Source organism: Marmota marmota, unplaced genomic scaffold (assembly GCF_001458135.2).
Source record: "Marmota marmota marmota unplaced genomic scaffold, marMar, whole genome shotgun sequence".
Lineage (NCBI taxonomy): Eukaryota > Metazoa > Chordata > Mammalia > Rodentia > Sciuridae > Marmota > Marmota marmota.
Window position 1 is genome coordinate 6,925,137 of NW_025999999.1, and position 19,004 is coordinate 6,944,140.

The 19,004-nt window shown below is 34.8% G+C and overlaps 1 protein-coding gene across 11 annotated transcripts in view; it reads left to right on the forward strand.

The window, feature by feature from the left end:
* Btrc (beta-transducin repeat containing E3 ubiquitin protein ligase) overlaps window positions 1–19,004 on the forward strand; it is a 193,417-nt gene that overhangs the window by 88,967 nt on the left and 85,446 nt on the right. For 7 of the 11 annotated variants that reach the window (XM_015494682.2, XM_048807190.1, XM_048807191.1 and 4 more), the window contains one exon: window positions 16,646–16,723. The exons of 2 other annotated variants lie outside the window; for them this stretch is intronic. In XM_015494682.2, coding sequence (XP_015350168.1) covers window positions 16,646–16,723 — 78 coding nt within the window. Of the gene's footprint in view, window positions 1–16,639; window positions 16,724–17,125; window positions 17,196–19,004 lie in introns of those variants that run through there. 2 more of the 11 variants (XM_048807195.1, XM_015494681.2) reach the window with 2 other exon arrangements.

The window sequence follows — 19,004 nt, forward strand, 5'->3', positions numbered from 1 at the left end:
TTATTAGTGTTCTTCTCATATATAGAAGGGCATGGCCTTGAGGTGATAAGGGTTCTAGACACTTGAAAGATATTTCACGATGAATTGGGCAGGAGGGTATCTAAATTGTGGTTAAAATTTTCTGGTAGAAACTCGATATTTTACAGTTTCAATATCAACATTTCATTTGAAGATACAGCTCTATATTTTCAGCATTATTAATAGCTTTGAAGATGTTTGCCCTTGGAATTAATAAAAGAAGTCTTGACTGTATTTGTGGTAAGGTTTTTGTGATTTCTTAGGTTCTGTTTTTCAGAAGTATGGTGATTTAGAACTGGAGTGGCAGGATGAAGCTTTATTTTTAGGAGAATTTGCCCTCAAGTATATTCCTTTTATACCTGCGTGTTACTGGTCACATGCATATAGGTAAGAAAAGAAAAAGGTTTTAGTTTTCCCTGTTTGAATTTCTCTCTGTTAGAGCTAAGAGTCAGTATCTATAAAATATGTCTCAACTACTGAGCATGCTAGCTTCTGTTTAAATCAGTAGAAAATATGTTGATCTTCCATGACATAAATTTACTCAAGCCAACTGTAAGGTATAGCGGAAGGACATAGTGATTGGAAACAGTTCACTTCACCCGCCTGAAACTAAGAATCAACTCTTCAGTATATGGATCACTGGCATGTAATAATCGACTATTATTGGTCTGTCTGTTGGTCCCTTTTTAAATCAGTTTGGAACCTCCTGGAGTTATTTTCTTGCTCTGCTGACATCAATCCCATGTGGCAGAGGAGTTGTATATAATCGCTTTGGTTTAATCAATAGAATAATTGATAAACCAGATAAGATTTAAACTGATTATAGCCCCAGCAGAATTCCCCAGAGGCCTTGGACTCTCTTAATTTTGACATGTGTGTTGTGTACCCTGAGGATGAAGTGCAGTTTGAATTATCTGTTTTTATTTGCTTAATGACGGGGAGGGTGTTAAAGTCAAATGTTTAATTAACCCAGCAATGGGCTGCGTTGTCACTTACACACAGCTGATTGAGATATCTCATGGAGAATACTGAATAGGAATGATAATGTGGCACTGGGACGGAAGATTGCTTTTTCAGTCCATTTGCTGGGTCACTGCTTTGAATGTCTTATTGGATGAAAGGCATTCAGCCTGGAGAAAAAATTCAGCATTTAAGTACATTTTGTTCTCTTCTCCCCCTCTAACCCCTCCCTGCCCAGAAGTTAACTAAAACAGATATGTTCTAGGTTTAATAAGCCATTCATGTACTAGTAAGAGATCAAAGTAGTTGGTAGCCTCAAGCTACGTAATTTCCTATGGAACCGGAAAAATCTACTAACCTCCAAGGTATTCTAAATGTGAACTCCTTTGTCCCTCACATCCCTGTCCCTTGCCATTATTGTAGGCTGTGTTGGGTTGCTTGTCTCTTGCCTCTTTCTGTAGTGTTTGCTGGATGAGCAGTTACCTCTAGGGCCATAGGTGAAAAACCTTTTCCCCTTAAAGTAGCAAATTCTCTAGTACATTTTAGTTATTTCATGCAGCTGGCTGCTATTTGGTTGTATTATCTAATCAAATAATGTAGTGAGACTGTTGAATTAAACTATTCAAAGAAATGAAAATTTGAAGTGAAAGTCTTGCTCCTTTTCCTACTGCTATTATATAAACAGTTGGCGCCATGTATATTTCAGCTTGTTGAGAGGCAGTTTGCTTTGTATATGGACTGAAGAACTAGACCAGGATAGCCCTCACTATCAAAAATGCAGTCCAGGCAATTGAAGTTTTAATGACTTGGTGCCCACAAAAAACGAAAACACAGAACCCTGACTAGATTTATAATCAAATGTAAAATTCTTTGAAGTCATATGAACAAAACTTTTAAAAAATTATTGTGACTTTTCCTTTCCTATAGATCTTGGTTTCTTTCTTCTGTCTCACAAAGATCTAACTAGGAATTTACTAATTTTTTTCTTGGCTTTAGTCATGTGATTTGTATTCCAGAGAGCACAATAGGGGAAAGGATACAAGATTGATTTTTTTATGTGTGTCCTCTTGAAAGCATAGTCTGGGGCATGACTACTGGGGTGGGGGTGGGGGTTACAAAGCAATAGCAGCATGCAGCTAGTTTTCAGGCACAGGTTGGACTTTGCAGGTCAAGGCAGACCAGACGAGTAGCTTATCTTGAGGGACGCAAGTAATAGACCAAATATAGAGCAGCTATTTCAGGAATCATGTAGGTCATTTAATTATCCATTATGATTGAGTGGCTAATGCTCTTTTGGCAATTACATGACCTCTGTTATTCTTGAAAACTTTCCAGGCCCTTGTGAGTCGAATGACCCACCAGTCAGTGCTCTCAGACTTCATTCCACACAGAAGAAAAGGAGATGTTGGGAACCACTGGCATTTAGAAAAGACTGTACTTTCTTTACTGACCACTACCCAGATTGTCCTTTGTACAGCTGTCAGTTATAGGCAACTGATTTTGAAGTCAATCATTTCTTCTTTTGCCTGTAGGAGCAAAAGATATACATTGATTTCCATAAGCAAGAATTTTGGCAGGAAAACCAATTCCAAAGTTGGCTATTACAAAATTTACAATTTTTGTACTGCAAGAACAAATACTACGGTATTAAAATTAATGTTTGATATCTTTCAAACCAGTCATCCATTATCAAACTCTGAAGTTAATGAAACAATTTTTCATTCCCATAAAACAATAAAATGCTGTTGATGATAGCTAATAACAGATTTTTTTTTTAGAGAGAGAGAATTTTTTAATATTTATTTATTTATTTTTAGTTTTCGGTGGATACAACATCTTTATTCTATTTTTATGTGGTTGCTGAGGATCGAACCCAGTGCCTTGCGCATGCCAGGCGAGCATGCTACTGCTTGAGCCACATCCCCAGCCCCCTAATAACAGATTTTATTAAAAGATTATGGATTAAAATTAGCACATTGATCAATTTTAGCATTTAAATTTCAGTACTAAAGTGATTATTAAATTAAATTGAATGGCCATATTAAAATTGAGGTGCTGATCAAAGGCAGAATAACTCAAAACATTTGAATTAATGTTTCTCATTTATCTTTCTTTAATCAACAAAGGATCATTAATATTTTCAAAGAATTTTTATTCCTACTGATAGAACTTGCTTTTGATAATTGTGGTGGATTATATGATAATTCAGAGAAAGAAGATTCCTTGTGATTCTTTAGATTGAAGACAGCTATGGTTTGGAAAGTAATGATAGCATAATATAATTGTAGAATGTCAGAAATGCAAACAAAATTTTGCATAGTTAGCAAAATGGGAAATTAGAGGTATACAGCCATTCTCTAGCATTCCATTAATATGAGACTATAGGCTTAATAAAAATAATTTTGTTAGAACAAACAAATAAACAAACATATCCTCTAAGTAGAAACCATTTATAGTAGGGGAAAACATCCATTCTATTGAAGAAAAAGAAAAATTTTTTTAAATCTCTTATCCATCAAAGATCATTGTTTTAAACAACAATGAAATTCTACAAGATTGTTTATCCCCAGGGCAGTAAAATTAGCCCATCTTCCCAAATAAATCTATCAAACTGTTCCTGGTAAAACTCCAAGTTAATCTGATTTGGTCTTATTTTCATTTTGTTGCTTGATAAGATTAACAAATGAAATATTGAAGACATGAATCTGTGTATATGACCTTTGACTCCTTGGAAATAGAAGTCTTCTCACTTAAATTTTAAATTTTTTAGGCCAGTACTACCTTGGTGTATGGTTACTTAGAGACCTATGAAGAATGTAGTCAAAGTGAGTTATGTTAGTTTTCTGTTTTGTTTTTTTTTTTAAGTTTTTTTCCCTTCATTCTAGGTTTTTCTTTTTTTTTTTTTTTAATTTCTGTAGTGGAAATGAGCAGAAAATGAGAAAATAGGATTTACAGTAAAAGCAAAAGTCATAAATTAAACTCAAGTATCCTTACTATCTAGTTAGTCTGCTTAGTATTTTAAGAGGAAAACTAGGCAGAAAAATTGGGATTTGTGTGTGTGTGTTCATTAAAGCATCACTTCAAGACATATTGGGCCATGTGTTTCAACCTTGGGAACCCAAAATTTATAAGAATCGGTAAAGGGAATGGTATTTGTAATAATATTAAAGACCTGAAAAGACAATAAGATTATAATTAGTGGAAAAAGGCTACAGGATAATAACAAGACACTAGAATAATACTTTGTTAATAATATAGGAAAAAATAATGATTAAATAAGGGGCAGTTTCCAATAGAAATATAAACCTAAACACAAATCTTAACCTAGCCCAGTCTGATTTTCAGAAATGTACTTAATGGTTTTATTTTTATTCTGAAATGATAGACATTAGAAGATATTACAGTTTATCAAGTTAAAGAAACTTGATTTTCTTTCAAGATATTATTGAATTGTAATAAAATGGTGATACCAAAGTGAGGTAGATATCTAAGGTGAAGAAATCATTTAGGGGGAAAAAAAACCCTCAGGAACAGGGCTGGGGATGTGGCTCAAGCGGTAGTGCGCTCGCCTGGCATGTGTGCTGTCCGGGTTCGATCCTCAGCACCACATACAAAAAAAGATGTTGTGTCCACTGAAAACTAAAAAATAAATATTAAAATTAAAAAAAAAAAAAAAACAAAAAACCCTCAGGAACAATGATGACAGGAGAAACAATTCATTAGGGGAGGGAAAAAGATTTTGGCACATATCCTAAGGGTTCTATAGTTCTCAAGCCGATTTTGAGAAATTTGAAAGATCTACATAATGCAGATGTCTTTGAGTTACAAAAATAACCAGATGTCCTTATTAGTAGAAGCAAATGTTTGCCTCTTAATTCACAGAGAACTATATCAGGAACCCTGGATGAAATATTTTCTAGACTGGGCAGCAAAGAAAATTGTGGCATCAAAGGATCTTTCTTAAATATATAAATGACATCTTGAAGGGGAAAAACATTCTTGATGTTCATATAAATAGATGTGGTTTGGTGACTGCATCATCATGTAAAACCAGAATAAAATGTAAAATAAATAAATAATACATGTCATAAAATGTAAAAAAAAAAAAAAAAGTTTGACCATAGTTGAAAGAATACATTAGAAGTTTTTTATTTTTAAATCAAGTATTTAGGGGCTGGGGATGTGGCTCAAGTGGTAGCGCGCTCGCCTGGCATGCGTGCGGCCCGGGTTCGATCTTCAGCACCACATACAAACAAAGATGTTGTGTCCACCGAAAAATAAATAAATAAATAAATAATAAAATAAAATAAATCAAGTATTTAGAGCTAAAACCTTTAGAGTTTCAATAGACTATTGCTTCTGATGCGGAGCATATTAACATAATTACAAACACTTTTATATACTCAGAGTCATTCTAAATTGTTGTTCAAATCTTTGATTAAGAAGTCACAAAGCTGAATATGTTCAGACAGCTGTGCAATCTCTCCTCTTCACAAAACACAGATAACTGTTTTAACTCTTTTAGTGGGATTCCTATATTTATTGTTGCAAATTCACCTTTCTCTTGCAGGTAGACTTTAATGGAAAAATATTAAAATGTTGTATTTTGATGTTTTTTTTTATGACTTGAAATTAACAAAAGCAATACTGCTTTTACCCCTGCCTTGTCATGCCCAAGCCTTGTCACTCCCTAGCCTTGTCATTCCCTGGTGCAGTTCATCTTTTCTGTCCTTCTTATCAGAGCATCTCAGTGCTTAGTTGAGCTTGTTTATCTTAAAAGAGCAGGAGGCAGGCTTTTAGGGAGTAAGCTTCATGTTCCAGTATAACAGGCACCAATGCTGTTTGACTTGAAAAACATTTGATCTCTTACATTAACAGCCCATGTCACTGTAATAGGGACTACAGCTGGGCTGTTGTTCAGTTTTCTATTATTTTAGCTTTAAAATAACTGTTAGTGCTGCTTCAAAATCTCCGTGTATAAAATTGTGTATTGGCTGTACCCCCAGGACTCGTAAGTAAACAAGGTGATATGTGTGGCCAGAGGGAAGGATATTTTTTGTTTTTGTTTTAAATAATAACTGTCCCTATTTAAAGATGGTTTTTGTCTGATTCCTGTGGTGTACTGCATGACTTTGCTTGTATAAATTTACAGACCTAGTAATATCTTAAAGCAGGTTTCATTTGTTATTAATGTATGTGATCAGTAACTATTAATTATGAATTTTCATATTTCCTTGTCTTAATAATGAAGTATTTGGGTTTTGTGAAGCTTATCTTCGAAGATCCTGCACAGTTTCCCTAAGTAAACAGTTTGTACAACAGTTACTGAATATGGGCAAGCAACAATTTAAGGGGTATGTTTGTTGGACTTAAGATATTAATTGCTTTATTTAATAATATTTATTTGGTAATTTCTGTATTGGGAATAGTTTAGCAGTTGAATCAGGTAGCAGTATTAAAAGAACAAAAATAAAATTGGTAAAATCCAGCTGATGTTTTCTTTCTCTTTTAAAAGAGTCTCTCTTCTTTTAATTGTGGAATGGCAGCTTGTTATAGGAGTATTGGGATGATAATTTTAATCCTTCCTTTCTTCATTCCTCTATTTTCAAGAATATAATTTGTTCTCCCATTCTTATTGTTTTCTGATATGTTATAACGCTACCAGGCTACCCAATAATATTTTCTTCTAATTTAAACTAAAATATATACATCAGCTAGCACAAGCATAATTGGTTGAAAGGCAGACATCTATCTAGGGAGTTCTTCTAAATACTGAATGTGTCATGTGCTTTGACATGACATATCTGTAATATCTCTGAATACAGAAAGCACTTTCTGTGTTAGCTGTAGGTGTTAAAGCAGTAGTGTGTTTTAAGAATGTGTGCTGTGCAAATTCTGGCTCATGAGGTAATGACAAGTGTTTGCCTGCATAGACAATATATTTTTCCCCTTGAGGTCCCCACACACCTAGCTTCCCTCAAGCTCATCATCTCTGTCAGGTTAATCAATAGGCACCGTATGGCAGAGGGTCAGTAATCAGTGTCATCGTGCCTTTAAATCGTGTTGAAAATTTGCTTAAAGCCTGGGCCAATTAACATCGAGATGATGAATGGATGGGAAGATGGGAAGAGCCTGCCGCTCAGGGGCTTTGTGAGGAGGAGATGCTCAGCTGTTGAGCAGCAGACACCAGCGAGTAAAATCAGCCATTCATGTGAGCTCAGTCCACCCACTCTTAATGATAATGTCAATCTAGCAAAATATATACACATTGGAGTTGTCACGAGTTCATAAATCAAAGGAGTTTGTCAAAGGCATTCAGATTAACGAGGCAGCAGCAATAACAAGTCAAATTTGCATAGAGAATTGCTCGAATCTCAGTAAATTATGATCCTGTTTTTCATTTGATTATTTGCTAATGTCTCAAGAGGGAGAATGATTATATTAGCATGCAAAATCTACTCTAGAAGTAGAAATCTGAGGTATAGAAGACCAGCACACTATGACAATTAATCAGTTTCTGCATACTAGCATAAATGCACAAGGCCCAGAAATGAACTTCTTTTTTATTATTATTTCTCCTTGCTACTGATCCAAATGGTTCAGCTTGACAGAGACTTTATATTGCTTTAACAGTGTTCTGAATTGTGCCTGCAGGCAAGACATAGTTATGCAGCTATAACCAACCTATCCATCTGCCAACCAGATTGGAATTCTCCTATCCAAGGCTTCCATTAACCCCCACTGACAGCTCCAAACAGGATTAAGAATTTGGAAGCATAAAAAATAGTTGTTCTTTGCAAATATACACAGTCCCTTTGCATTTTGAGAAAGGCTGCATCTGTAGTGTTTTATAATTAGTGTTGGACAATGTAGCAGGGGGAGAAATCGACTTGACAGTTTTTTACTTCTGTCTCAGGGAGTAAAGCAATACTAATGGAAGTCCTGTTTGGTTGCTCCAGTGAGGGCTTTCCATTCTGTCTGGTTCCTAGCACTGTACAAGGATTAGTATATCACTAGAAATTAGCACTCCTTGAAAGCTTTAACTGGTGGATCTGATGAAGTTTAGCAGTATATAGGGAGGCTTTGATGTGGCTGTGGTTTAATAGAGTATGTCAAATGATAAACGTGTCAGAGAAGTAGTGTGCATGAAAACATGCAGAGAATATTACCTTATGAGGACCCTTTAGATTTTCCCCAAAGCTAGTCCTTTAATAGGATTTTTCAGTCAGCTTCTGAACTTAAATAATCTAAATTTTCTCATTGTATTCTAGAAGGATTAATTAAAATTGTTTAGATGCATGTGCGTACACACATACACATGGTGTACACACACCCACTTTCATTGAAGAGTTTGAATGATTTTATTCAGGTAGCTAAATTACCTTTTAACCTTGTAAAGGAATAATTGTTACTATTTTTGAATATTGCAAATCATGTGTATTTGGAGGCAGTAATTGGCTCCAAGTCTCATAACAAGTTGAGAAAAGCATTAATCTGGTTATTAACTTATCAGTAAAGCTCACTATATGGTGTTTGCAACTAGTTGGTAGAAATTGGTCCCAAGATTTTTTTTTCTTGCCATTCTATATGATGATGAGCAATTGATTCCATTTTTAAAATGGGTTCAAAATCAAGGTTATAATTATCTGCTTTACTAAAATGATAAGATTATCCCAGTCACAAAGTTCTTTGCATTCTCCCAGTGAAGAATGGCATAGGTGGAAAATGTTACTTCTAGTTTTAGAAATAGTATTTTACTTAAAATAGATGTCTATTTAAACAGGTTCAGACTCTGTTATACCATCCAAGCTTGAACAAGATGCTCACTGCAAGATTATTATAAGTCATTATGAGTGGCTTGACTTTTCATCACTGGGTAAATTAGGTTTTCATTTGATTATATAATCAACTCTTAATTATCCATATTATCAGGAATTGTGTATTCAAATAGATAACTGAAAATAGTTAAATAAGCCATTAGACTAGATCTTGGAGAATATTCCCCCAGCTATTACCCTGCTTTTTGTTGCCATCCACACATCTTCATTTCTTCTTATGTACCCAAAACAACCCCCTAAGCCCCCCACCCAAAATTCTGAAAAGTTAGATTGCTTTGGTTATCCACAGACCTTTTCCTACTTAATCAAGGACTGGAAAGCTTTTTCTATAAAGAGCCAGTGGACTGTAGGATATCTGTTGTGAGCACTGGGCTATTGTAGTGTGAAAGCAGCCATAGACAAAAGGTAAATGAATGGGTGTGGCTGTGTGCCAAGAAAACTTCATTTGCAAAAATATGCCACAGGCTAGAGCTTGCTAACTTCTGTTTTAAATGATCACACTGGCACTATAAGTAGTAGGACAGTAGGACTGTAATTGGGCAATCACTGAAATTTCTCTGCTATGAAAAACATTTTTAAGTTGACTGTGGGTATAAGGTTTGAATTATTTATTGAGCATCTGTTGTCTGTATATGATGTAATGTATTGGCGGGAAGAGGGAGCTATAAGACTTTTACAAATAAGTTTTCATTCTTATTAATTAGTTGAGTTATGTTGCAAAAATGTACGCAACTAATGCCAAATTGTATGAATCCGAGATAAAATGTTTAAGGAATTTCTAATAGAATAAGGTGGAGTGATTGGTTTCTTAGGAAAAATATGACTGTTGAACCTCATTTTAACATTGTAAATAATCATCAATTGAACTCGACTAGAATTAAGGATCCTTCTCCTCTGAAAGTTTCAAAAGCCTATCACATGTTTGTGAGACTTAACTATGGCAGAAATATATGTTAAGAGAAATAACTTTGTATGATGTGGCAGAAAATTCTGGAAGGTCCTGAAAACCAGGCCTAGAACTAAGTATTTAATTTCATGGAAACAAAGAAGTCACTAAAAAAAATTTCCGGGAAAAAAAAAAAAGACCAACATGACATTTAGTGGTGTTTAAGAAAAATTAATCTGGCAATAGTATTCAGTCCAACAAACATTTTAAAAATTTACATTCTCTAATTTTGTTTTGAGCTACTGGGCTATGACAGTGAAAAAGAAACTCTCCCTCCCTTGAAGGAACTGCAGAATGGGGGTAGAAAACATGTTCATGTAAAGGTATGACATAAAGATACATACATACAAAGAGTAAGTACCAAAATAAAGTGTTAATTCAGATAAATTCCAAATAGGGGTTGAGGGTGGGGATGGGGAGGAAGCATAGGCTTCTCAGAACAGGTCTCATTTTAGTTGACTTGAACCAGAATTTTAGTAGATGAAGAGGTTGGGAAATAAGGCTGAAGGGAACAAAATTAGCAAAAGCACAAGGATAAGAAAATTGCTCTTCTTTTTTGGGTGAATGATGCTGAATGTCATGTAAATGGTGCAGACACTTTGATGCAGAGTTAGGTTCACCAGATTATGAATGTTATACTGCATGAGAAGCTTGGTTCCATTCCCAGCACAAAAAAGTATTAGGTAGTAGTAGTAGTAATTGTTGTTTGGGTTTGTCCTGTAGATGTCAGGAAGGTGAAAAAGGTTTTGGAGCTGGAAAGTAACCTTTTTTTTCCTGTATTTTTTTTATTGGTGCATTATGAAGTAATCTTTTTAGAATGACAATTCTGGCAGTAGTGTTTAGATTATGACAGATCTAGATTTAGGCAAGAATGTCAAAAGGTTGTAATACTAATAGCATTGGTAAGAGGTATTGGGGGTCTAGACAAGAGGGGAGGCAGTGGAAATGTAAAATTAGGGTCAGATATATCAAAACAAATGATTAAAAGGAAAATTTATAGACTGGAAATTGGTTAGAATAATGTTCAAAGAAAAAGAGATTGATTAAAAGCCAACTCTGAAAACTTTAAAGTCTGGAATAAAAACAAAAGCCTGAAGAAAAGGAGCTGACCTAGAAGTAGGTGAGAATGGCAAAAGAATACTTTAAATTTGGATGTGTTGATTTTGAAATTTTTATCTGAATACTTTTAAAATGCAATTACTTTTTCTTAATTCATTCCAGGCTAACTTCTGAGAATATTTCATCCAAAATACATCCCTGAGATCTTATGTATGAGTATTTCATTTTCTTAATTATTCTATCTAAACCTCTGTTCCCATGTCTGCCAGTGTTACAACCTGAAAGCTTCCAATTTGAAGTTAGATTCAGAGGTGCCAGTGAGACTTTTATTCTGCCTTTTTAAATTCTAAATTAGTGGGGCTGGGGATGTGGCTCAAGCGGTAGCACGCTCGCCTGGCATGCGTGCGGCCCGGGTTTGATCCTCAGCACCACATGCAAACAAAGATGTTGTGTCTGCCAAAAACTAAAAAATAAAATATTAAAAAAATTCTCTCTCTCTCTCTCTCTCTCTCTCTCTCTCTTAAAAAAAAAAATTCTAAATTAGTAAACTAGACTAAAAAAAAATAACTTTTTGAGCTGGAAGTGTTGGCATATATCTATAATCTCAGAGACTCAGGAGTGTTGAGGCAGGAGGATCACAAGTTCGAGATCTTGGGGCTGAGGCTGTAGCACAGTGGTGAAGTGCTTTCCTCACATGCATGAGGTGCTGGGTTCAATCCTCAGCACCACAAAGAAATAAATAAAGATACCGTGTGTTCATATACAACTAAATAAATGTTTTTTTAAAAAAAGTCCAATGGGGCTGGGATTGTGGCTCAGTGGTAGAGCACTTGCCTAGCATGCATGAGGCACTGGGTTCTATCCTGGCACCACATAAAAATAAACAAAGGTATTGTGTCCATCTACAACAACAAAAAAGTTCGAGATCAACCCCAGCAATTTAGCAAAAAAGGGTTGGGGATATAGCTCAGTAGTAAAGTGCTCCAGGATTCAATCTTCAGTACCAAAAAACAAACAACAACAACAAATTTGAATTAATATAAAAAGTAACAAGTTAAGAGAATCTTTTTCAGAAATATTTTAATATACTGGTGCTGTTTATAGAATGTTGTTACTCCAGAACTACCACCACTTTCTGCAAATTATTTCCTATTATGAAACACTACAAGTATTGGAAATGAGTTTTTCTCAGCGGTCAAGTTTTCTGAGTTAGTTTTAATTTAATAAAATTTTATTTCCCCCTAAAATTTATTTTTCACTTTTCTAACTACTCCCTCCTGTTTCTTCACATATTTTATTCTAGATTCAACCTATTTATTTTGAGATAATTTCAGATTTATAGAAAAGTGAAAGAATAGTAAAAAAAGAATCCCCTTATATCCTTTACCAGTTCACCTAATGGCAACACATTATCACAATTGCATATCTCACATATATCCATTTACTTATAATTTTTGAACCTTTTGAGAGTTAACAGACATAATATTTCTCTACCCCTAAATGTTTTAATGCATGTTTTTTAAAAACAAGGATATAGTTTTAAAGAACTGTACTACAAATTATCAAAATCAGGAAATCAAATGCAGTGGAATATTACCTGGCAATAAAAGGGAAAGAAATACTAATTTATGTAACAACATAACTAGATCTCCAATATTTTGTAGTAAGTAAAAGAAAAAAAAAAAGAAAAGAAAAAAAAAACCCAGTTTCAACAGGTTATACACTGTATGACATTCTGGAAAAAGGCCAAATTAAGGAGCTTAAAAAAAAAAATGTGGTTTTCAGTGGGAAATGGGTTCAAACTATTCTTTCATAGTTTAAGTATGGTATAGTTAGACAACTTTATGCTTGTGTCAAAATTCACAGAATCATAGATCAAAAAGTGAATTTTCCTATTTGTAAATTTCCCTCCAGTACTAGAAATTGAACCCAGGCATGCTCTACACTGATCATCTCCAACCGTTTTTTTTTTTTTTTTTAAATCTTATTTTTAGACAGGGTCTTGCTGACTCAGACTGACCTTGAACTTGTGATCCTCCTGCCTCAGCTTCTCTAGTAGCTGGGATTACAGGCTTGTGCTATCAAGCGTGGCTCCTATGTATATTTTTAGAAGTGGGAAAGCAGGACTGGGGTTGTGGCTCATTGGTACAGCGCTTGTCTAGCACATATGAGGCACTGGGTTTAGTCCTTCTTAGCACCACATAAAAATAAATAAGGATATTTTTTTAAGAAGAAGCGGGAAGGGGCTGCGACTGTGGCTAAGTAGTATAGAGTGTTCACCTAGCATTCATGAGACACTGGGTTCGATCCTCAGCACCACATAAATATAAAAATAAAGATATTGTGTCCACCCAAAACTAAAAAAGCGGGAAAACAATTTGAAATTTAATATTAACAGATTTAATGTTATTAGCCCATTTATACACCTTATTCACATTTTTCTAATTGTCCCAATAATGTCCTTTTTGTAGAGAAAAACTCAAATCACAATTAACATTAATCATCATGTGTCATGGTTTCTTGTAATCTGAACAGTTACTTTTTCTTTGAACAGAGTAGATTGATAATTTTGTAGTATGGCCTTCAGTTTGGGTTAGTCTGATGTTTTCTTATGAGTAAATTTAGGTTTTGTAGTTTTGACAAGGGGTATCTCAAAAGTAATGATGTGTTATTCTCAGTATATCATTTAAGAGGCACATAATGTTAAGGGGTATCTGCAAGATTTTTCCACTATAAGGTTACTGTTTTAACCTTTGTGAATATTAAGTATCTTACAGAGAAATATTTTGAGATAATGCAACAGTCCTGCTAACTTATCAAATTTTCACTTGCTGACTTCTGCATCTCTTGATGATATGATGATGATGATGATGATGATGATGATGATGATGATCATGATCCCACCCGGCCCTGGCCCCTTTTAGTACTGGGGATTGAATCCAGGGCCTTGGGCATGCTAGGAAAATGTTCTGCCACTGAGTTACACCCCCCAGCCTCTTTTTTTTTTTTTTTTTTAAGTTGTAAATGTACACAACACCTTTATTTATTTATTTTTTTAATGTGGTGCTGAGGATCAAACCTAGTGCCTTCTACATTCGAGGCAAGCTCTCTACCATTGAGCTACAACCCCAGCCCAATCCCCAGCCCTTTTAATTTCATTTTTTTTTTGGCACCAGGGATTGAACTCAGGAGCACTTGACCACTGAGCCACATCCCCAGCCCCTTTTTTGTATTTTATTTAGAGACAGGGTATCACTGAGTTGCTTAGCACCTTGCTTTTTACTGAGGCTGGCTTTGAACTCATGATTCTCCTGCCTCAGCCTCCGAGCTGCTGGGATTACAGGCATGTGCCACCATGCCTGACTTAATTTCATCTTTTTAAAAATATTTTTTAGTTGTAGATGAGCACAATATCTTTCTTTCCTTTCTTCCTTTTGAACCCAGTGCCTCACACATGCTAGGCAAGTGTTCTACCAATGAGCACAACCCCAGACCCTTAATTTCGTTTTGAGACAGGGTCTCACCAAGTTGCCCACAATCACCTAGAACTTGTGGTACTCCTACCTCAGCCTCCCAAGTTGCTGGGCTCACAGATGTGCAACATCACATTCAACAATGATGATTCTTGCCTGCATCATCTAGTTATCCTTAAATAGAATTTATTGGATATAATTGAGCTTGTTGATCCAGAGCAATTAAGCACATTTCTTATTGGGTTTCCTCATAGATAAGAATGCAATCATTGTATTGCTGAGGTCTCCTGAATGATGTTGGAGAGCCTTTGAGGGCCACCCAGGCAACCACTTTGGTACGATGACTATTTCATCATTCCCACTACTCTCAAGACTAGAATTCTTTACCCGTTTTCACTGGCATTCAGCATTTCCTCTTCAGTATTAGAAGGATATCTATTCCTTGCCCCTGGTGCCCAGTTTAACATTCCTGCCTGTGTTATGTAACAACAGCTTTGGATTTTTTGTTTAATTTTTCATGATGATAGAAAAAAGTTGGTTAATCTGTCTAAAAAATCTGTCACAATGTTTGTGAGTTTTCTTTTTCCTCTTGGCTAAGAGTTATTTTTAACACTACAACCTAGTTTCCTCATTTGTCATGCTTTATTGTTATTAACTCAACTATCTCCCCTGCTCCCCTTTTATTTTGGTACTAGGGTTTGAACCCAGAAGTGCTTTACCACAGATCCACATCCCCATCCCCAGTGACACAGTCTCACTAAGTTGCTTAGGGCCTTTTTCAGTTGCTGAGGCTGTCCTTGTACTTGAGATCTCTTACCTCAGCCTCCAGAGTTGCTGAGATTATAGGTGTGTAGCACTACCCCTGGACCTTTCCCCAATTTTTGGCAAAAGTTCTCATTCCTTTTCTTTCTTTTCCAAAATGAGGAGGGTAATAATTTAGAACTCTGAAGTTCTTGTTTCTTTGATCCTTTGCTTATAGCCTATTTTTCTTCTTTGTCTTAATTTTAGCATCTCTTAATCATCAAGTTAAATCTTATAAAGATTTCTGCCCAAAAGAAATATTTTGGGGTTCTGATCTGTCATGCCAACTAAAGGCAATGAACAAAGCACTCAGATGTTAGCCACAGTAGTGAAGTTTCTGAAAGAGCCTTAGGTAACAGTGCATTTTTCATCTTTTACTACCTTTAAAAGTATAATATCTGGGGCTGGGGCTTTTTAAAAATATTTTTTAGTTGTAGATGAACACAATGTCAGTGGTAGAACACTCACCTAGCACACGTGAAGCACTGGGTTCGATCCTCAGCACCAAATAAATAAATACAATAAAGGTATTATGTCCGTCTATAACTAAAACTATTTTTTTTAAAAAAAAGTGTAATATCTGATAGAAGCAAAAAGTATAACTTATATGTAGGTTTAAGACACAGTAATGATTATATAATAATTATTATTTCATACATGCATGAAAATTTTCAGGTAAATACTTACGGGTTGTATAATTTCTGGACCTAAAAATAAGCTAACTCCCCAGTCAGAATGTAACACCTATATGTAATATAATAAATACATTAACTTAAAGTTTTAAAATATTAATGTTGCAAATGTAGTTGCAGAAAATAGAATTCAAGTAATAAATAATTTGTTTTTCTTGAATTTACCTTGAGATAGTGGTTTACATTATGTCAATTAGCAGATTTTTAGCACTTTTTGGACTCATTTTTTTACTTGGGACTATTATTTCACCCTACTTAGTTATACAAATCGGATTGACATTTTAGATTCGTAACTACTATTTGAGGTGAGAGTGTCAAGAAAGGACTCTAATCCTAAACCACTGATTAAATATTGTTTTGTGTTAAGAGTTGTGCTACTTAATTGACAATAAGCAAATATGAGAAGAAGCAGAAGAAAAAACTGTTTTTTAGGACCCATACTTGGAGATTTGTACTAACCAAACATATACAATAGCTGGGAACTAATTATTTAAAAGAGTGTTAATTATTGTGGTTTAACTTGTTAAAAGTGTGGACTGGAACTTCTTTGTGTCCAGTGTCAACTTGTGTCAAAGGATGATTAAACTGGACTTCCAATTGGTGTGATCTTCTGGGCAATGCTTAAACATAGATGAAATATTTTTTACCCAGATCCCTGCTTACATTTTTTTATATACATGGGCATGTATTTTCCTATACATATATGTATGTCTATATGTATATAAATCTTAAAATGAATAAATGCATAAAATATACATGACATTCTAGCTTACAGAATTAGAAATGTAATTCAGTTTACTTCCACAGAATAAGATTGAAAATAATGAGAACTGAATTAAAGCTTACTTTCTTTCACAGAATTCCTCAGAGAGAGAAGACTGTAATAATGGTGAACCCCCTAGGAAGATAATACCAGAGAAGAATTCACTTAGACAGGTATGAAATTCAGTCTTACTTAAAAAATCAAAAGCTATCAGCAGACAGGAAGTCCTTGATTTGCCGTTCTTTAAACATTGGAGCTTAAGTTAAGAGTCTTATACTCTGAAGTTGATCTGGCCATAGCTATCTGTCAGGTAATATTATGTCCAATCATTTAAAAAAATCCTAGGTGCAAAAGTACAAGATAGTCAGTTGGTTATATGTAGTTAATGTTAAAATCAAAGAAACGGAGTCCTGTTCAGGAAAAATTAAGTACTTCTTAAGTACAGACGGTAGAATAATTGACTCTAAATCTTATTTTCCTATTAAGATTTTTAATACTTTTTTTAAAGTTAATTACCAAAGTAGATCTGCTTGTAATTAAGTTAGCTTGAGCAATATTTTGTTTGCTTTTTCTAGAAGTAGAGGCCACTATCGATGATTTCTTTGAAAATTTTTTTGTTCACTGCTGTGTCCCTACCTCCAAAAGGTAACATGTTTTACTTGTGAATGTTCAATTCTGTGGTGCTCTTTCTTTAAAAAATAAAATGTCTAAAATACTGGCCAAAAAAAATTTCCTTCTCACTACCTATAGCAACCTCTAACATCGTCCTCACTAATTGAAAACAAAAACAAGTTCTTTAAGTATTGCCAAAGAATAAAAATGCCATCTATTTTTTATATAAAATTAGATGAGGACCAACAATAGTAAAAATAATTTTAAGGTACTTGCATTTTGAGGCATTATAGGACAGAGGACACCTAATATTTGTTGAGCACCCACAACCAACATGATACTTACTTAATTCTCATAGTAACCCTGTAAAGTTGTTGGATATGATGTGATTTCCAGTTTATAGACGAGGAAAATGGAAGCTTGGCAAGGTTAAATGACTGTTGTGAGTCAGTGATTTGAAACTCAGACCTGACTGGTGGTAGAGTGTTTCTACTTCTGCTTTCTGACTGCTGTTTTTTCATAGTGTTAATTTAGAGGGAACATATTAGAATCAAGACACAATCATTTTTTATTTGCTATATGTTAACTTTTTTTTTTTGAACAGGCACTTTTTCCTTCTTTATAAAATAATTGTTTTACATGGAATTGAGTCAGTTCAGGAAGCTTTGTAAACAAACAAACCAAATGATCAGTAATTGATGTTGATACAGTTACAGTTTTAGCTATTTGGAATTTATTTAAGTCAATAGAACAGTATTGAATAAAGTAAATTGGGAGGTGGGAACACTGCCCACTATACAGGAACAACCATCAGAAAACAATGACACGACAAAAAGTTTTGGCAACTTTATTTAAGCTAACAAACGAATTTTCACTCTGCAAAGTTATAAATTAATTTTAATAGGCTGATCCAGATGGTCCATTTGGAAAATGGATAGGCTGATCTGTTGAAAATTAAACTAAATTTATCTCTCTCATACTTCAAACTGAAGCAAGAGAGAAAATCGTGCCTATTAAGTCCAGCACATACAGATGGACCAGCAGGTCACACATGGGACTAATCTGATTCATTTTAAAAATAAATGCATACATTATTGAATCATTTTCTACTAGCAAGATCTGTTCTATGTAGTATATGAAAGAGATTTAGTGTTGTTTTTTCCGTTGCTGTTTTAGAAGGTTCTCTTCACCCCCGCCACTTTAATTTAACAGCCCTTTTTTTTCCCTCCAGTGCTCCAAAATGATTTTTCTAATATCTGTCATTCAGTGTTGAGATCCAAGCTCAGGAGATTAATTAGGTCATGAGGCTTTTCGCCCTCCCTTCTTTGTCAAGGGTTTTATCTCTATTCTCTTTGTGAAGAGCATGAACTCAATGTTCTTGGAAAGAGAAATGGCCTTTAGAAACAGGGAAGTAGGAGATCCTCCAGGGGCCCTCAGAGTCTTTTAGCTTCTGGGTGTTTTAACAGCCCTATGAATGCAGATTTGTAAATTTATTGCAGTGCCATCTGGTTTTTTGCTCGAACCAGATTACTGTTGGCTTGTGTCTGTCTATTGTGGTGGTCACTCCCTAGGAGCTTGCCCTCTCAATCTTAGGGAAGAGTGATGAATAGCAGGGGTCAATAGAAATGGGTCACAGGGCAGCTGTCCAGGACTGCCCTGAACTTGATTACCCCATTGCTGATTTTTTTTTTTTTTAAAGAAGGACATAGTATATAAGCTTTTTAAACTTCTCCTTTTCTTTATCGGGTATGACAGTAAGGAAGTGCCATTTGCCATCTCCCCCCACCCCACAGTAGTCATATTATATAGACAAAAAAAAAAAAAAAAAAAAAAAAAAAAAAA